We start from the raw sequence: 19,021 nt of genomic DNA, 5'->3' as shown, positions 1-19,021 counted from the left end.
ACTCCATTTACCACTAGTCTCAAAGTATATTGGGCCAATAAGGAATCAACATCGCACATGATAGTATGTGACAGGTACTTTTTTTTAAAAAAAAGCTTGGTGAGAGGCACTACCTCCAAGTTTCAATTCTTTCTCTAAAAGGAATGGATTATTCTATTAGAAAAACAGATCAGCACAATTATTGATCCATCACCCAATATTCAGTTATTGCAAGGTTGTTAATTATTTGCAATACCAAACTTATGATTGGTCCCCTTGGAGGACAAGACATACCCAACAGTAGGGTCAAGTTTTGGCCTGAGTTGCTCTTATTTTTTTGGAGCAGCTAGTTTAGAATGGAGTATCTTAGAAATTGCAATTCTCGACCTTTAGTTTGCTCCAGTTCTAGTCAGTTAGAACAGTTTCCTTTTAGAACAGATTTTTATTTTCCAAAAGGGGGCATGTCCGGCCTGTTTTGCAAGTTTAGGCAGCGAAAACTTACTCCAAACTAACAGAATGGAGTAAGTGTAGATTTTTGTACGCTCAGAAAAACCTTGCCTACACTTAGAAATCAGGCGTAGGGAACAAAAGATGTGGGGTTACAAACATTAAAAACTTCACTTTTACAAATAAAGAGCCATCATCAATAATAAATGATAAATAAATCAATAAATAACCAATAAATCAATCCAAATAAATTTAAAAAATAATTAAAAATATTTTTAAAAAATCACTCAATAAATAAAAAATTATTTCTACGCACCTACTGCAGCACCGGGGAGGAGGGGGAAGAGAAGATGATGGGGGGGGGGGGTGGGGAGGAAGAGAAGAAGATGGGGGGGAGGGGAGGAAAGAGAAGATGGGGGGGGGGGGGGTGGGGAGGAAGAGAAGAAGATGGGGGGGGAGGGGAGGAAAGAGAAGATGGGGGGGGGTGGGAGGAAAGAGAAGATGATGGGGGGGGGGGGGGGGGGTGGAAAAGAGAAGAAGATTGGGGGGGGGGGGGGGGGATGACGCCGATGCCGGGCCGCTGCCGCCAGCTCTTCGGGCAGGGCCCGCCCCAATGAGATGCAGGGAGGGCGGGCGGGCGGGCGGCCCCCCCTGCCACCAACAAAGAAGCTGGGCCCTGCCGAGGACTTCAGGCGGGGCCCGCAAGCAGCCGATGTCGGGCTGCCGACGTCTGTTCGGGCAGGTTCCGCACCAGTGAGATGCGAGGCGGGCGGGCCCTGCCACCGACGAAGCCGGGCCCTGCCGAGGACTTCGGGTGGGGCCCGCACGTAGCCGATGCAGGGCGGCCGCCAGCGACGACTCTTCGGGCGGGGCCCAACCCCAGCGATAGGCCGGGCCCCATCGCCGAGGTAAGATGCGCAGGCCATTTGGCCTGGGATAGGGTCGTCGCCCTGGAGACAGGACGCCGGGAGCTACTGCGCACGTGCGGAGCTGCCAGCACTGTTTTTGGCGCAAGGCTGTAGCTCCGCCCTCAGCAGCTCCTGCTGCGCAGCACCGAGGTGGAAATGGACCTACAGCTATCGGAGAATCGTGAGGTAAGTATTCGATGCAATATTTGTTCTATAAATTAGGCGGGCATCTCCGATGTGCGCCGTTCTAGTGGGCGGCCGAAACTTGGCCCCATTGTGTCTGGAATGTGTAATGAGATCCCGCTTGCCTCAGTAATCAAGATCTTTGCAATGTGTAATTTGATCCAGTCATCATCGAATCATTGAATCAGTCATCATTTACAGCATAGGAGGCGGCAATTCGGCCCATCATGTCTGTGCCAGCCGACAAAGAGCTATACAGCCTAATCCCACTTTCCAGGTCTTGGTCCGTAGCCTTGTAGGTTACAGCACAAATAGTTTTAAAAATGTGGTGAGGGTTTCTGCCTCTACCACCCTTTCAGGCAGAGTTCCAGAGCCCCACCATCCTCTCAGTGAAGAAATTTCCCCTCAAATCCCCTTCAAACCTCCTACCACTTAATTTATATCTATGCCCCCTGGTTGTTGACCCCTCTGCTAAGGGAAATATGTCCTTCCTATCCACTCTTATGTAGGCCCCTCATAATTTTATACACCTCAATTAGGTCTCCCCTCAGCCTTCTCTGTTCCAAAGAAAACACCCTAGCCTATCCAATCTTCCCTCATAGCTAAAATTCTCCAGTCCAGACAATACCCTCATAAATCTCCTCTGTACCCTCTCTAGTGAAATCACATCTTTCCTGTAATGTGACCAGAACTGCACGCGGTACTCTAGCTGTGGCCTAACTAGTGTTTTATACAGTTCAAGCAGAACATCCCTGCTCTTATATTCTATGCCGCTTAATAAAGTCAAGTATTCGGTATGCCTTCTTAACCACATTATCTACCTGTCCTGCTACCCTTCAGGATTCTTGGACATGCACTCCAAAGTCCCTCTGTTCTTCTACACTTCTAAAAATGTATTACCATTTACTATGGGGAAGCAGAGCTGAGTCCATGATCAGATCAGTCATGATCTTATTAAATGGCGGAGCAGGCTCGAGGGGCCAGGTAGCCTACTCCTGCTCATATTTCTTTATGTTCTTATGTGTATTCCCTTGCCTTGTTAGCCCTCTCCAAAAGCATTACCTCTCACTTTTCTGGATTGAATTCCATTTGCCACTGTTCTGCCCACCTGACCAGTCTACAGCTTTCTTCTTCATCATCACCCACACGGCAAATTTTTGTATCATCTGTAAACTTTTTAATTATACAGGTACCCCCTTTTGACAGCCATGCTCTAGATCTCTCAGTATTAATACTACTGCTTTCAAAAAACAGACAGGGCTCACCTTCCTGGGTTAGGACATTATCTCCACTGTCCCACCCCTCTCCAAGTTCCTGACTTCCACCCACCCCCACCCAACGACGGTCCTGACATTCTCTCCCACCCAACAAGTTCCTGACCACCTTCCCCCGCCCAATAAGTTCCTGACCTTCTCCCCTCACCCCCCCCACCCTTTCCAGTTCTTGACCTCTCCTCCACCCCCGCCCCAACAAGTTCCCCGCTCCCTCCACCACCAGTCCCATGCCCCAAGCTGAGCCTACACCTGGTGAATGGGCTCCTGGGGTTTGAGCTGGGTGTACAGCCGGTGAATGAGCTCTGGGGTTTGTGCTGGGCCTACAACAAACGTGGGCGCATGTACAGTTGGGACGACGGGTGCGCATGCACGGCTCCAGTGGGGGGGCAGGACGGTGTATAGGCTCCGTCCCCATATGGTGTTCATGCGCAAAACGACTCAAATTCGTTTGTGCAAATAATCACTCTGTCATTGCAATGCACAATGCTGAGACAAGTGGTTCAACACATTTGTTTACAAAAAAAAAATCCCTTTGCTCATGCCCACTGGTGCCATGACTCTACATAAATATTCAGACAGCATTCATTTGATGGAGAGGGCTCCACCACTTATCACTCAGCCAGAAGTTTTGTTTGATTCACAGTGCAGATGGTGGCTAGAGATCATGATGACCACATCACAATAAATCTACCACAGCATTTATTTATTCATTTAAAGGTGGATGTTTACCTACTCATACAAGGCAGTTGGAAGCTTATCCATGATAAGACAAACAGAAGTAAATCACCATGCACTAACAGCTATCTTGCCTATGCCAGATATTGGTTAACTCTTTAAAAAGAGATTTTGCTAGTCACTGCTTAATTTTCATTTTCCATTTACTATGTTCTCGGTGACAACAGTTAATATCCCTGAATGCATCAAGTGAAATGCCAACTGTTGTCAGACCACATGGATTCACAGTATCAAATTTACAACTACATTAAACAGGATGAGTTCCATGACCTAGAGCAGTGAGATTTAGAAATCTGAATTGTGACCACATTAAAACTCCAAACACATACAGTAACTCTGAGTTTATTCTCAAAGCCACCAACAGAATATGGTATTTGAGCATTCAGAGGATTATCTCTATAACTGGAGAATCTCTCCCAAAGTAAACACAATGTCATCAAAGGTAAAAAAAAATCTCTAAAATAAACCAGTCAATATGCAGCATGTGCACTCATCGCACACACTTTGAGTCACTTTTCTGAGCTCCACTTTAAATCATTAAAAGTTGGAAGGCAGGTGGGATGGAAGTAGCCACATCAATTTACCACTGTAAAACTGAACAGTTCCTCAGCTCTCCCTTGCCCTTCCTGCATCCCCCACAACCTAGAATAACCTACATATCTTAAACCGACAGGAAGTCAATAGGTTGGAATTTCTGTGGTGTTCTATCAATATAATGCTATAACTTCAGGAGGAGATTTGTACCATTATTCCAAGGTTTCCGCCAATCTCCTGTTGAAGTTATGGTGGAAGTTGGAGAGAACCCTGCAGAAATTCCAGCTTTACATATTTTAAAAATCTAAAACAAAATCCAACAAAGACCAGGTTTAATATTTTATACTGTCCCATAATACTAAATATATTAGAAAAGTAGAATATTTTTTAAATGTTGGGAAACTGCAAGATGTTGGTTTAAGAAGGACCTGGGTGTGCTTGTACATGGAATCACAGAAAGTTAACATGCAGGTACAGCAAACAATTAGGAAAGCAAATGGTATGTTGGACTTTATTACAATGGAATTAATAGAAGAGTAAAGAAGTCTTACTGCAATTATATGGTCGCGTTTATTTGTACTGTAAAAATTGTGATTGGTCCCCTTGGAGGATAAGCCACACCCTGAAGTTTCTCAGGAATGTGTAACTGGAACAGCCCATCCCAAGTTCTCACAGACTTTGCAAATTGTAACTCGATCCACTTTGACTTCTCGAAGCCAGAGTATAGATCTCCCCAGAAGCCACCAAATGCCAGCCGAAGTCCCTTACCCCAGCGCAAGTGCGTCCCTCCCCCCAACACAATGCTGGATCCCCCTCCTTTCACCAGCGCAAGTGACGGCGCACCCCACCCCCCCCTACGGTCTCTCTCTCTCTTCACCCCCCCCAACCCCCAGACTCTCTCTCTCTCTCTCTTCCCCCCCCCCCCCACAGACTCTCTCTCTTCCCAAAAAGACTCTCACCCTCCCTCCCCCTCCCAGACTCTCTCTTTCCGCCCCCCCAGACACTCACTCACTCTCTCTCTCCCTCCCCACCCACCGACTCTCTCGCTCTCTCTCCCTCCCCACCCACCGACTCTCTCGCTCTCTCTTCCCCCCCCAGACTCTCTCTCTCTTCCCCCCCACCCCCCCCCCCCCGACTCTCTCTCGCTCCCTCCCACCCAGACTGACTGACTCTCCTTCTTCTCCTCCTCCTCCTCCTCGCACCCCCCCCCCCACCGCATCTAGATTGGGGCCCGCTCTAATCGGGGGCTCAGCGGGCAACGTGGTCAGAATGATTCCGGTTCGAGGCCGCACTTCCGGTCCGACACTTCCACTTCAGGCAAGCTGCATCGGGGGCGGGGACTTGCACAGCAAAAGCACGGTACAAATAAGTCGCTTTGCAATTATACAGGGCCTTGGTGAGACTACACCTGGAGCACTGTGCGCAGTGTTGGCCTCCTTAACTAAGGAAGGATATACTTGCTTTAGAAGGAGTGCAACATGGATTTACTAGACCGATTCCTGGGATAGGTGGATTGTTCCATGAATAGACTAGGCCTATATTCCCCAGAGTTGAGAAGAATGAGAGGTGATCTCATTGAAATATAAAATTCTTCAGGGCGTTGACAGGATAGGTGCTGGGAGGATGTTTTCCCCAGTTGGGGATTCTAGAACGAGATGTCACAGTCTCAGAATAAGGGGTCAGCCATTGAGGACTGAGGAGAAATTCCTTCACTCCAAGGACTGTGAATCTTTGGATTTCTCTGCCCCAGAGAGCTGTGGATGCTCAGTCGTTGAGTATATTCAAGGCAGAGATCTGTAGATGTTTAGATACTAAGGGAATCAAGGGATATGAGGATAGTGCAGGAAGGTGGGGTTGAGATGGAAGATCAGCCATGACCTTAGTGAATGGTGGAGCAGGATCGAAGGGCCGAATGGCCTACTTCTGCTCCTATTTCTTATGTTCGTATGTTTTAAATGTCACAAGAGATGTGCATGCACTTACTGGTGTGTCTCAGTTGTGCTCATCCTGCATTAGGTTTCAGAGCTACTAGTTCGAGGCAATCAGAAATGTCAGCGCAGTAATTTTCCTCCTGCAATATCGTGCATCACGACAACGGAATCTGAACAGCACTGTTTGTAACATTACGGGAGGGCAAGCTCTGCAGAAAACTTGCGCTTCTAGGCTACCTCTATTCTAAAGCAGAAGACAAGGGGTTAACTGAAAATTAAGTATGCAGGTTTATAATACTGGGAATAAGTAACAGCTAAAGAAAATGAATGTTCTGTTAATTTATTCTAAAATTTACAAATTTGATGCTTTGATAGAATCTTATTTTTTTTCCAGCAGCTTGACTCTCGCCTCCATTTTATTTTATTGCACTTTTAGCAAGCTTGAACAAATATTTAGCAAATGTTAAGGGGCAGAAATTGCCCCTTTCTATAAGGCTCGAGTAGGTGCGGACTGGCCGCCATGAAGGAACTGCCATTTTTGATATTGCCCTCCTTTACTATGAGCGGTGTAGGGGACTGCTCCGCCCGTTTTCCCACCACGTCGTACATGTCTTACCAACCGGCGGCAACCCCTTTCCGAAACTGCCCCGCACGGAAGCTTTTGCTGTTGGTACCCTTTCTGTGGCTTGGCGGCGCGGCTGCCCTTAAAGGGGAGGTGGCACTGCCGGCGCCTCCATTTTATTTTTTTTGTCGGCTGACTACTAAGTTGGGACGACAATTATGGCCACGGGTTTGGCCGGTCCACCAACAGGCAGCCTAGCATCCCATCTTGGGTGTCAGGCTGCTGGCCTGGCCAAAACCCTCCTTGGTGGCCCAGTGTTTGCCACTAAAGTGGCTGCAGAGTTCGCAGCAGCCATTTAACTAAAGAGGAGGGACGTTGTGACACTGCAGCACCATGAAGTCATCAACGCGCGCTGACAACTTGGAGTGTCAGCCACTCTGACCCGCCCCGCTTGTGGCGGCTACTCCGACCCGATCTCACTTCCGCCTCGATGAGACCACTTCCGCCCCGTTCAAAAAAAAAACCCCACCAAGACCTGAATTTCTCTGGATTGTACCCCCATGCATTGGGGCGGACGGAACCCTTCGAAAACGATAGGTGCGACTTGTTTCGGGTGGTGGGCAATTTCGGCCCCTAAAACTCCTTTTGGAATTGTTGTGAAAAACCTATGCCATTCCATTCTAAGGTACATGTAATTTCAGGTGTTTCACTCTCAAAAGACCCAATGAGTGCAATGCATCTGCACTCATTTTCAATATCTTACAAGAATACATTTCAACATACTACACAGTATAATGGGTGCTACAAAAGTATGAACACCAAATTTTATTCACGTATACTTGTTGCTGGTACATTATTTCCCATTGACAATGCTACCTACTCGTAGTAAATGTTCCTGGCTCACAGACTCTTTATTTATAGTGGTGGTTGGCATAAAAAGTGAAAAATCATGGCTATCAGCACTCAGGATAGTTTACTAAATATACAAAGTGATCAAACAAGACCACAGATACCAAAATATTATCTAGAGCACTTCAGATGGCAGAACGTAAAAGTATTATAATAATTATTTTACATGCTGAAAAACAGTGCTTTAAAAAACGGTCAAATCAGCAAAGTAAACAAATGAGCCTTAAATTAAGGTATACATTTCTTTTGTGGAAAGCATATTCTAATACTGCAAAAAAAAGAGTGGTTCCACAAATTATTATGGGAAAGTGACAGATACAAAATGTTTCCCAAATGACAGAACATTTCTGGCATTATACTACTGTATAGCGAGAGAGTAGGCAAACCCATGCAACTCAAAGGAAACTGAAAAATTATCTTAAAAACATTAAGTACAGAAAGTACTATCCATTTGAAGTTAGGCTTCAATAATGCAGCCGATTCTCTTCTGCAGACTTCCCCTTTGAGGTGCAATTATTTTAAAACACGAATACAGGCGAAGAAGCATGCTGCAGAACCCATGGGAACGAAAGGTTACCAGCAAAAAAATGTTAACAGTAAATTATGAATTTGCAAGATGCTAGAATACAGTTTGGAATCCTTGGTTTATATTCCATACCTTGATCAAAGGATGATGTTGACATCAGTGAATTAGTACCAGAGGTAGAAGTCTTAAACACCTGAGAGAAATTGCAAGGAAAGCATTTCATCTTCTGCAGTATGCAAATACAGCTTTAAATTCCTCATTTGACACCTCCACAGTCCAAATGGCTGAACACCCTTGTCTGTTGTAAGATTTTCTTTTGCTATAGATTTCCTAGATGCCTGCATTGCATAGAACAGTTAAATGTTTTAGATCAGAAAGAACAGGCACGAGAAGGGTGGACTCTGCATTTACAGCATTACAGTGCAGGCCCCATATGCTATTCCCAAGATGCTGCTGAGACAGGGACCATTGCACTAAACAGAGCTGTCCAGTTCATTGCCAACAATTTAAAATCCAAAATCAATGCAACGGTCACCTTAGTATTCTGTTTTTGGTTTTCATTTGACATTATACAAAATTCTGTATCTTATAAATTACTAACAGTTCAACTCAATTTGACACTCTGAAATACATTCAAAATCTTTGCTTCTTCTTTCAAGCTATTGGTATACAACACTGTTTTTCCAGTTCAAATCAGCAGTATGACCGTGTCCAACATACTGTGACAATCAGTAAAGCAGCCAATCAAATGAAACTATTCATTATCCATTTGCTTCTCTTCTTTCTGGAATACTGCAGCACGTTTGCTCTGAGGAAATCTCAAGCAGCTGAAGTCACATGTTCACTAAATTATCCCTCAGCCAACCACAATGTTTTGGCAAGCCCATTTTACAAACGCACAGACCAGTAAGTCAAACGATCTGAAGCTTCCATGTTTAAATTTATATTGTACACTGCTTATAGCTGCATTTTTACAACTTCTGTTGCAATCTGCAGAATTTAATCAATATATAAAACAGCTAATTTTGTTCGAATTCTCTTCAACTTTTATTACCTTTCTGCTGAAGAGGATGCAGATATTATAGTCAGTGTTTGGGCAGCTTTTGCATGTACAATTTGCTCACATTTTCTAACCCTTGCTTAAAGTGTGAGTGGGGGGACACAGCTGAGGACAGGATAGGACCCAGTTGTGAGGCATCCTCCTTTCCACCCCTCAGGAGATATGTTTGGGAGGGATAGCACCCATCATTTTTTTAAAAATCTATATTTAAACACATAATCGGCCAAAAAACAATAACCATTATCCATTTACATTAATGTCAATTTTAAAGTTGGCAGTTATAGCATCTTAAGTGCTCCGTTTAAATCGGGCAGAAACAGCTGTGTTTACTCACTAATTCGCAGACTTCACTTCCCTTAGGTTTCCATTTTTTCTACAATGCAGATTTAGTATCACAGAAAAATGTTGGAAAGCCACATCCACAACACAGGAGATAGTAGGTTGGAGTAAGTGAATTACAAGACAGCAACTCCATTGAGTGGTGATATATAATACACCGTGAAACTGTCGTGGTGGAACATCAGCAGTTTATTAGTACCTGAACCCTCAGATTAAGTCACTGCAGCTAACTCTGCCCAACCAGTGCTATGTGTTATATGAAATTTGTTTTGAATCTCTGCTGGTGCTGCTTCTTTATTTTTCCACTGACACTGAGCAATAATGCAAACTAACTCAGGATTTGACAGAAATTTGAATAGCGAGGTAGCTTGGTGGAATATAACTTTTTTCATGTGAGTTAAAACATATCTCCTTTTTTGCATATATAAATTTTGCTCAGCAGCCACTCAAGTGCAACTGACTAGAATGATTTTTAATTTTATTAATGCTACCATGTTATACCATCCATTGCGCATAGCAGGCAAATCCCGTTCGCATGAACATGCTAGCTATAAGCGGCGGGGACTGCAGTGAGTAGCTGAAGAATGAAGAAAGTAATGGGGTAGTGTGTATTTAAAGGGATTGCGATAGTGAAGATTGGAGGGTGCATGTGGAGAGAAATTGTTCAATTTAATCATTGAGAAAAGAAAACAATTGGGAAATTGAAGTTGAAAAATAAATGAGAGATTTGGAGGAAAATAGTAGGAAAGATGTCTCCAAATCAAGTGGAAAGATGCTTCAAAAAGAAAGCTAGGGAGAGGCAGGCCAGGAGAAAAATAGGCGGCAATTGCAATTGTAAAAGAGTGTGACATTGAATGGGTTAAAACAGTAAGGCAGAACTGATGTGGAAATTAAAAAGGAGCAGATTCAAGAATAAAGGGGAAAAGAGCAAACAATGAGGAGATTAAAACAAAACCACAGCAGGCTTTTTAAAAAGAAACAGCAGACCCTGCCCAACATCACTCCCCAACCCACTGATGGCCCAATTCACATTCGGACCGGGGTCAAGCAAGGCTGTGTCATTACACCAACGCTCTTCTCGATCTTCCTTGCTGCAATGTTCCACCTCACCCTCCGTAATCACCCTGCTGGAGTGGAGCGAATCTACAGAACAAACAGGAAACTGTTCAACCTCTGTCGCCTCCAGGCCAGATCCAAGGTTGTCCCATCATCCATCATCGAATTACAGTACGCTGACGACGCCTGCGTCTGCACACACAGAGGCCGAACTCCAAGCCATCGTCAACACCTTCATTGAAGCGTACAAGAGCATGGGTCTTACACTAAACATCCGTAAGACGAAGGTCCTCTACCAACCTGCCCCCGCCACACAGCAATGCTCCCCGATCATCAAAATCCACAACGAGGCCTTGGACAATGTGGACCATTTTCCATACCTCGGGAGCCTACTGTCAACAAGGGCAGACGTCAACGACAAAGTCCCGGGATGGCTGGACTGACATATGAGGAGAGACTGGATCGACTGGGCCTTTATTCGCTGGAGTTTAGAAGGATGAGAGGGGATCTCATAGAAATGTATGATTCTGACGGAACTGGACAGGTTAGATGCAGGAAGAATGTTCCCGATGTTGGGGAAGTCCAGAACCAGGGGACACAGTCTACGGATAAGGGATAAGCTATTTAGGACTGAGATGAGGAGAAACTTCTTCACTCAGAGAATTGTTAACCTGTGGAATTCCCTACCGCAGAGAGTTGTTGATGCCAGTTCATTGGATATATTCAAGAGAGATTTAGATATGGTCCTTACGGCTAAAAGGATCAAGGGGTATGGAGAGAAAGCAGGAAAGGGGTACTGAGGTGAATGATCAGCCATGATCTTATTGAATGGTGATGCAGGCTCGAAGGGCCGAATGGCCTACTCCTGCACCTATTTTCTATGTTCCTATGTTTCAACACCGCCTTCACTTTGCCAGTGCAATCTTCGGTCGCCTGAGGAAGAGTGTGTTTGAAGACCAGCACCTCAAACCCAGCACCGAGCTTCAGAGACATGGACTATGTACAGCAGGCACCTCCAAGTACTGGAGAGGTACCACTAACGCTGCCGTCACAAGATCCTGCGAATCCATTGGCAGGATAAGCATACCAACATCAACATTCTCGCTCAGGCCAACATCCCCAGCATCGAAGCACTGACCACACTCAATCAGCTCCCTTGGGCGGACCACGTCGTCCGCATGCTCGATATGAGACTCCTAACACAAGCACTCTACTCTGAGCTCCAACACAGCAATCGAGCCCCAGATGGACAAAGGAAATGCTTCAAGGACACCCTCAAAGCCTCCTTGAAAAAGTGCAACATCCCCACCGACACCTGGAAATCCCTGGCCCAAGACCGCACAAAATGGGGGAAAAGCATCCGGGAAGGCACCGAATACCGAGTCTCTACGCCAAGAGCAAGCTGAAGCCAAGGGTAAACAACGGAAGGAGCGCACAGCAACCCAAGCACCGCACCGACCCGTTCCTTTAACCACCATCTGCCCCACCTGTGACAGAGACTGTAGGTCCTGTAGCGGACTCATCAGTCACGAGAACTCATTTTTAGTGTGGAAGCAAGTCATCCTCGACTCCAAGGGACTGTCTAAGAGAAGAACTCCCCTATCAAGTACCTACTACAAGTAAATCCTTTCTTTCAACCAATGCCTTACCCACTTCCAAGTTTCACCTCAGATACTTATGCCCTTGAGCTTGTGTAGTAGTTTTTCTAAAAGGTATAGGCATAGTACATTTATGGTTATTTTAAACAGGATGTCACTTTCTCAAAATTGAAGGTTGATCAGGCAGGACTTATTCTTCTAAAACCATACTTGCTGCAACTTACTAGATTATTTTCATATGGTAATCCACATTCTTCTACACAACATTGACTGCAATTCAAAAATTCATGTGAAGCGCTTTGAGATGTTTCCCAAAGATGTAATAAGGAACCATATAATTGTAATTTGTTTTTACTTCTCCGGTTTCTTCCCAATGACCAATTTCATTATTAATGCATGACTAGAAAGTCTAGTTACACAGGTTATTGTGTTGCCATTTTCAAAAATGGCAAGCGTGTTAGTTTAGTTTCCATATTGAGAGAGCTCTCCCGAATTCATTCACACCCTCATGATGAACAGATTTAATTCTGACAAAGGGTCATCGACCCGAAATGTTAACTCTGCTTGCTCTCCACAGATGCTGCCTGACACGCTGAAATTTCCAGCATTTTCTGATTTTATTTTTAATTCTTAAACTGTTCATTCATTCATAGGCAGCCCCTCAGAGTCGAGGATGACTTGAGTTCTCAGATGACTGATTAGTTCCCGCATCGGACTTTAGTCTCTGTCGCAGGTTGGACAGACGGTGGTTGAAGTGCTTGGGTTGTCATGCGCTCCTTCCGCTATTTGCGCTTGGTCTCCGCTTGCCCCCAGCAAAGATACTCGAGGTGTTCGGCGCCTTCCCGGATTATTCTCTTCCACTTTGAGTGATCTTGCGCCAGGCAGTCCCAGATGTCGGTGGGGATGTTGAACTTCTTAAACTGTTAGCACCCTCTGGTATATACCATTGGTCCCTGGAATTAATTGCATTGGGGACCACGTAGGTTCTTCTTGCAAGTTTAAATGTAGAATTTTCTATGATAGGTGGCATGCTACTTGTGTCATTGGCAATGAAAATTTACAGGAATTTATAATTTAATAGGTAACTATTTTTAGTTCATAACCAGTCTCAACCCCTGAAGGGATTTAAATTCTCCTCTCACTACTGGCATACTAGAAGAATTTTGTTGCATTTGGCTTCTACAGTTATGCTTATTTCTAGTTACCTTTTTACCCCTGTGGTCATTTTACATTTATTGTAGGTCCCATTATTCTTCCCACTGGTTTCCCTCAATAGGATTTGTATAATTTATTTTGCTTATTTTATTGCATACTGTTTGATTAATCCATTTGTTGAGTCTTCACTTACTCATTCTTGGTATGTACTTATTCTGAATGCTGAGCAATACATCTTTAAAGGTATTCCATTTCTCCTCAAATTAATCTTTATTGAGTACAGGTACTACCTTCCAGTTGATTTTTTTTTTTAAAAAGCTCTTTACTTACTCCCTTGAAGCAGTCCCTTTTCAAGTTGCATAGACCTGGATATTGGTTTGTACCAGATTATGTACAAATTAAATCATATTATGGTCTCTGTTGCCATTGGCAGAAGGGTCGAGAACCAGGGGGCTCAGATTTAAGATGATTGGCGAAAGAACCAAATGCGACATAAAAAACTTTTGCCACTACTTCTGTTCCCAGTATGCTACCTGGGTCATTTGTCGTTACCAGGGCAAAATATGAGGCATTCACCAATGTACTGAGTCAGAAAGTCATACATTATATTCACTAGCTCCACCAGGGCAAAATATGAGACATTCACCAATGTACTGAGTCAGAAAGTCATACATTATATTTACTAGCTCAGACTCTAGACTGCTTCAGTGTTCTATTGATTGAAGTATCCTACAAGAATCATAGAATGGTTACAGCACAGAAGGCAGCCATTTGGTCCGTAGAGCCCATGTTGGCTCTCTGCAAGAGCACCTCAGCTAGTCCCACTGCCCGCTCTTTCTCAGGAGCCCTGTAATTTTTTTTTTCCTTCAGGTACTTATCCAACTCCCTTTGGAAAGCAATGATTGAGTCTGCCTCCACCACACTTTCAGGCAGTGCATTCTAGATCCTAACCACTCGCCATGTTAAAAAGTTTTTTATGTCGCATTTGGTTCTTTCGCTAATCACCTTAAATCTGAGCCCACTGGTTCTCGACCCTTCTGCCAATGGGAACAGTTTCTCTCGATCTACTCTGTCCAGACCCCTCATGATTTTGAACACCTCTAGCAAATCTCCTGACAACCTTCTCTGCTCGAAGGAGAACGACGCCAGCTTCTACAGTCTATCCACGTAACTGAAGTCCCTCATCCCTGGAATCAGTCTCATAAATCTTTTCTGCACCCTCTCTAAGGCCTTCACATCCTTCCTAAAAAGTGCCCAGAATTGGACACAATACTTCAGTTGAAGCCGAACCAGTCTTATACTTCTATTCATGAAATCCAGGATCCTGTAAGCTTGTTTAACTGCTTTCTCAACATGCCCTGCCACCTTCAACAATTTGTGCACATATATACCCTAGGTCTCTCTGTTCCAGGACCCCCTTCAGGATTGTACCCTTTAGTTTATATTTCCTCTCCTCATTCTTTCTACCAAAATGTATCACTTTGCACTTTTCTGCGTTACATTTCATCTGCCACGTATCTGCCCATTCCACCACCTTGTCTATGTCCTCTTGAAGTCTCTCACTATACTCCTCACTGTTCACTATACTTCCAAGTTTTGTGTCATCTGCAAATTTTGAAAATGTGCCTTGTACACCCACATCTAAGTCATTAATATGCATCAAGCAAAGCAGTGGTCCTAAAATCAACCCGTGGGGAACACCACTGTATATCTTCCTCCAGTCCGGAAAACAACCGTTCACCACTACTCTGTTTCCTGTCACTTAGACAATTTCATATCCATGCTGCCACTGTCCCTTTTATTACATGGGCTTCAGCTTTGCTGGCAAGCCTATCATGTGGCACTCTGTTGAGTGTCTTTTGGAATTCCATGTACACCATGTCACATTAACCTCATCAACCCTCTCTGTTACTGTGTCAAAAAACTCGATCAAGTTGGTTAAATACAATTTGCCTTTAACAAATCCACGCTGGCTTTCCTTAATTCTTCCACACTTGTGCTTGATCATTGTTTCTAAAAGCTTCCCCATGACTGAGGTTAAACTGACCGGCCTATAGTTACTGGGTGTAACAGTTGCAATTCTCCAGTCTGCTGAAACCACCCCCATTTCTAAGGAGGATTGGAAGATTATGATCGCAATTTCTTCCTTCACTTTCCTCAGTGTCCTAGGATGCATCCCATCCGGTCCTGGTGACTTATCTACTTTAAGTACAGCCAGCCTTTCTAGTACCTTGTCTTTCATCAATTCTTAGCCCATCCAGTATCTCCTCTTTTACTATGTCTATGGCAGCAGCATCTTGTGTGTGAAGACAGATGCAAAGTACTCATTTAGTACTTCAGCCATACCCTCTGTCTCCATGCATAGGTCTCCTTTTTGGTCCCTAATCAGCCCCATCCCTCCTCTTACTATTTATATGCCTTTTATATTACTTTTGGATTACCTTTCATGTTAGCTGCCATTCTCTTCTCCTACCCTCTTTTTGTCTCTCTTATTTTCTTTCTCACTTCACCTCTGAACTTTCTATATTCAGCCTGATTCTCAGATGTATTCTCGACCTGACATCTGTCATACCCACTCTTTTTCTGCTTCATCTCTTTTGTCATCCAGCGAGCTGTGACTTTAGTTGTCCTACCTTTCCCCCTAGTGGAAATGTAGCTCAACTCTATCTGAACTATTTCCTCTTTAAAGGCAGTCCATTGTTCCACTACAGTTTTGCCTGCCAATCTTTGATTCCAATTTACCCAGGTCAGATCTGTTCTCATCCCACTGAAATTTCCCTTCCTCTAATTATGTAATTTTACTCTAGATTGCTCCCTGTCCTTTTCCACAGCTAATCTAAACTTTATGATACTATGATCGCTGTTCCCTAAATGTTCACCTGACACTTGCTCCAATTATCCTACCTCATTCCCCAGAACCAGATCTAGCAATGCCTCTTTCCTCGTTGGGCCGTAAACATACTGATCAATAAAGTTCTCCCGAGGTCATAAACATACTGGTCAAGAAAGTTCTCTTGAACACAATTCAAAAATTCTTTCCCCTCTCTGCCCTTTACATTTACGATCCCAGTCTATATTAGGGTAGTTGAAGTCCTCCATTATCACTACTCTATAGTTCTTGCATCTCTCTAATTTCTCTGCAAATTTGCTCCTCCATATTTTTCCCACTAGTTAGTGGCCTATAGAATACACATACTAGTGTAATAACACCTCTATTATTTCTTAACTCTAGCCATATAGATTCTGTCCTTGACCCCACCAGGACATCCTCTCTCTCCAGCACTGACATTTTCCTTAACTAAAATTGCCACACCATCTCCGATCTTTCCTGAACACCCTATATCCAAGAATATTTAATACCTGTCCTTTTTTGAGCCGGTTCTCCATTATTGGCACAACATCATATTCTCGTGGCTATTTGCGCCTGCAGCTCAGCAACCTTGTTTACTATGCTTTGTGCGTTCACATACATACATTGTAGACCTATCTTAGACCATCCTGTGTTCTCTCTTAGTCTGACCCCCCACCAAATACGTTACTATTTCTTGCATTAGTGCTACCCATCTCTCCCAATCTTTTGTTGCTCCTTTCTAATGCTACATACCCCTGACAACTTAGTTTAAAATCTCTACAACAGTACTAAGCAAACCTCTGAGGATATAGATACTGGCATGTGTGACCTCTATTGCACATACCTTCTTTCTCCTCAAATTAATTCTTCTTTCAGCTTGGTGCTTGGGTGCAGGTCCTTAATTTACTTACCTGCCCGCAACATTTTTCAGAGCTGGTCACATACGCTGACCTAAGTCGATTTGGTGTAAGTGTTAGCTGGCCAAAGTGGCATAAATGGCCAAAACTGGAGCAAGTGTCTGGGAACGCTCTCCCTTCGAAAAAAAAACGGAACTAAAAAAAAAAATCGTACCTAACTAAGTTACCCTGGAGCAAGTTTGAGGAAAATGTTTTTTTTTTTTAAAACTTGTCAGAAAAACCAACTTACACCAAAAAAATTGATGCAAGTCATGGCCAAAATTGGGCCCATTTTGGGCCAATCTGATTCCCAACCTATGCCTGCCCAGAAGTTGTCCCAATATCCTACACAACAATCTAAGTATTCCAGCTCTGTTCTACTGGTTTCACAGCTGATCTAGTGCAGACCAGGCTGAAAATTTATGGTCTTAATTTTAGCTCCCCCTGCCAGGCAGAAACCAGGTTTGGGGGGTGGGGGCGCGATGGGAAGGCAGTTTAAAATGGAGCTGGGGTTGGTCCCCCTTCCCCCTGCCCGATTTTCATGGGGTTATTTCCAATAGCATCAAATGACAGGTTGATGAGACAATCACTACTTCCACCATGCTTTTTGCCATTTCCACTATTGTAAAGACTGAACCAGCCATTAGGGCCCAGCAATGTAGTAACTGTGGGTATTGTGCTAAATACAGAAGGGGAAGCCTGTGTCATTGCTTTCAGAGCATGCTCAGTACCATGCTACCATGCTCAGGCCCCTCCATAAAAATGTTATACCGACGATTTGTTTTTTGGCAGAGACAGTGTTTATATTACAATAATCTATATAAAACCTTAGTAAGACCATAGTTAGAGTACGGTGTGTAATTTGAGTTACACATTACAGCAAGGAGCAGGTTGCTAACAATGCTGCTCGATGCACGGAAATACAAATACGAAAACTTTAAAAATTAGAACTGAGGGGATTACGGTGATTTGAAAGAGGTGTTTAAACTTTTATCAAGGGATGGGACAGAGTGGGTAGAAATAGATTGCTTCCAGTGATTGAGGATCTAGAACAAGGGTGCATATATACAAGACCAAATGCAAGAGATTTAGCATTGAGAGCCGGGGAAACTTGCATTGTTCCCTCCAAGAGGGTCGTGAGGTTGTGGAATGCACAATCTGAATTAGTGATTGAAGCAGAGACCTTGCCAACATTTAAGATTAGGCTAGATAGATGATTGAAGGAGAGATAGAGGGATACGAAAACAGGGTGGAATCATGAGATTAGAACTACTGCTCATGTGGAGGGTGTTAGGTCAAAGAACCTCTTTTGTGTTGCGATTTCTATGTAATGAAAGGAAAACCATGCTTGACAAATTTTCTAAAAATTTTTGAGGATGTAACTAGTAGATGGACAAGGGAGAACCAGTGGATGTGGTGTATTTGGACTTTCAAAAGGCTTTTGACAAGGTCCCACACAAGAGATTGGCGTTCAAAATTATAGCACATGGTATTGGGGGTAATGTACTGATGTGGATAGAGATCGGGTTGGCAGACAGGAAGCAGAGAGTCGGGATAAACGGGTCCTTTTCAGAATGGCAGGCAGTGACTAGTGGGGTGCCACAGGCCTTAGTGCTGGGACCCCAGCTCTTTACAGTATACATTAATGATTTAGATGAAGGAATTGAGAGTACTATCTCCAAGTTTGCAGATGACACTAAGCTGGGTGGAAGTGTGAGCTGTGAGGAGGATGCCAAGAGGCTGCAGGGTGACTTGGACAGGTTAGGTGAGTGGGCAAATGCATGGCAGATGCAGTATAATGTGGATAAATGTGAGGTTATCCACTTTGGTGGCAAAAACATGAAGGCAGAATATTACCTGAATGGCGGCAGATTAGGAAAAGGGGAGGTGCAATGAGACCTGGGTGTCATGGTACATCAGTCATTGAAGGTTGGCATGCAGGTGCAGCAGGCAGTGAAGACGGAAAATGGCATGTTGGCCTTCATAGCTAGGTGATTTGAGTATAGGAGCAGGGAGGTCTTACTGCAGTTGTACATGCCTTGGTGAGGTCTCACCTGGAATATTGTGTTCAGTTTTGG

At 44.1% G+C, this 19,021-nt stretch overlaps 1 protein-coding gene across 6 annotated transcripts in view; it reads right to left on the bottom strand.

Moving 5' to 3' along the window:
• ppp2r2d (protein phosphatase 2, regulatory subunit B, delta) overlaps positions 1–19,021 on the bottom strand; it is a 111,668-nt gene that overhangs the window by 54,531 nt on the left and 38,116 nt on the right. For 3 of the 6 annotated variants that reach the window (XM_070876777.1, XM_070876779.1, XM_070876778.1), the window contains one exon: positions 8,121–8,181. The exons of 2 other annotated variants lie outside the window; for them this stretch is intronic. In XM_070876777.1, coding sequence (XP_070732878.1) covers positions 8,121–8,181 — 61 coding nt within the window. Of the gene's footprint in view, positions 1–8,120; positions 8,327–19,021 lie in introns of those variants that run through there. One more of the 6 variants, XM_070876775.1, reaches the window with a different exon arrangement.

This window comes from Pristiophorus japonicus, chromosome 3 (genome assembly GCF_044704955.1).
Source record: "Pristiophorus japonicus isolate sPriJap1 chromosome 3, sPriJap1.hap1, whole genome shotgun sequence".
Classification (NCBI taxonomy): domain Eukaryota; kingdom Metazoa; phylum Chordata; class Chondrichthyes; family Pristiophoridae; genus Pristiophorus; species Pristiophorus japonicus.
Note: the sequence above shows the minus strand (reverse complement) of the source record. Positions and strands in the feature narration are given on the sequence as shown.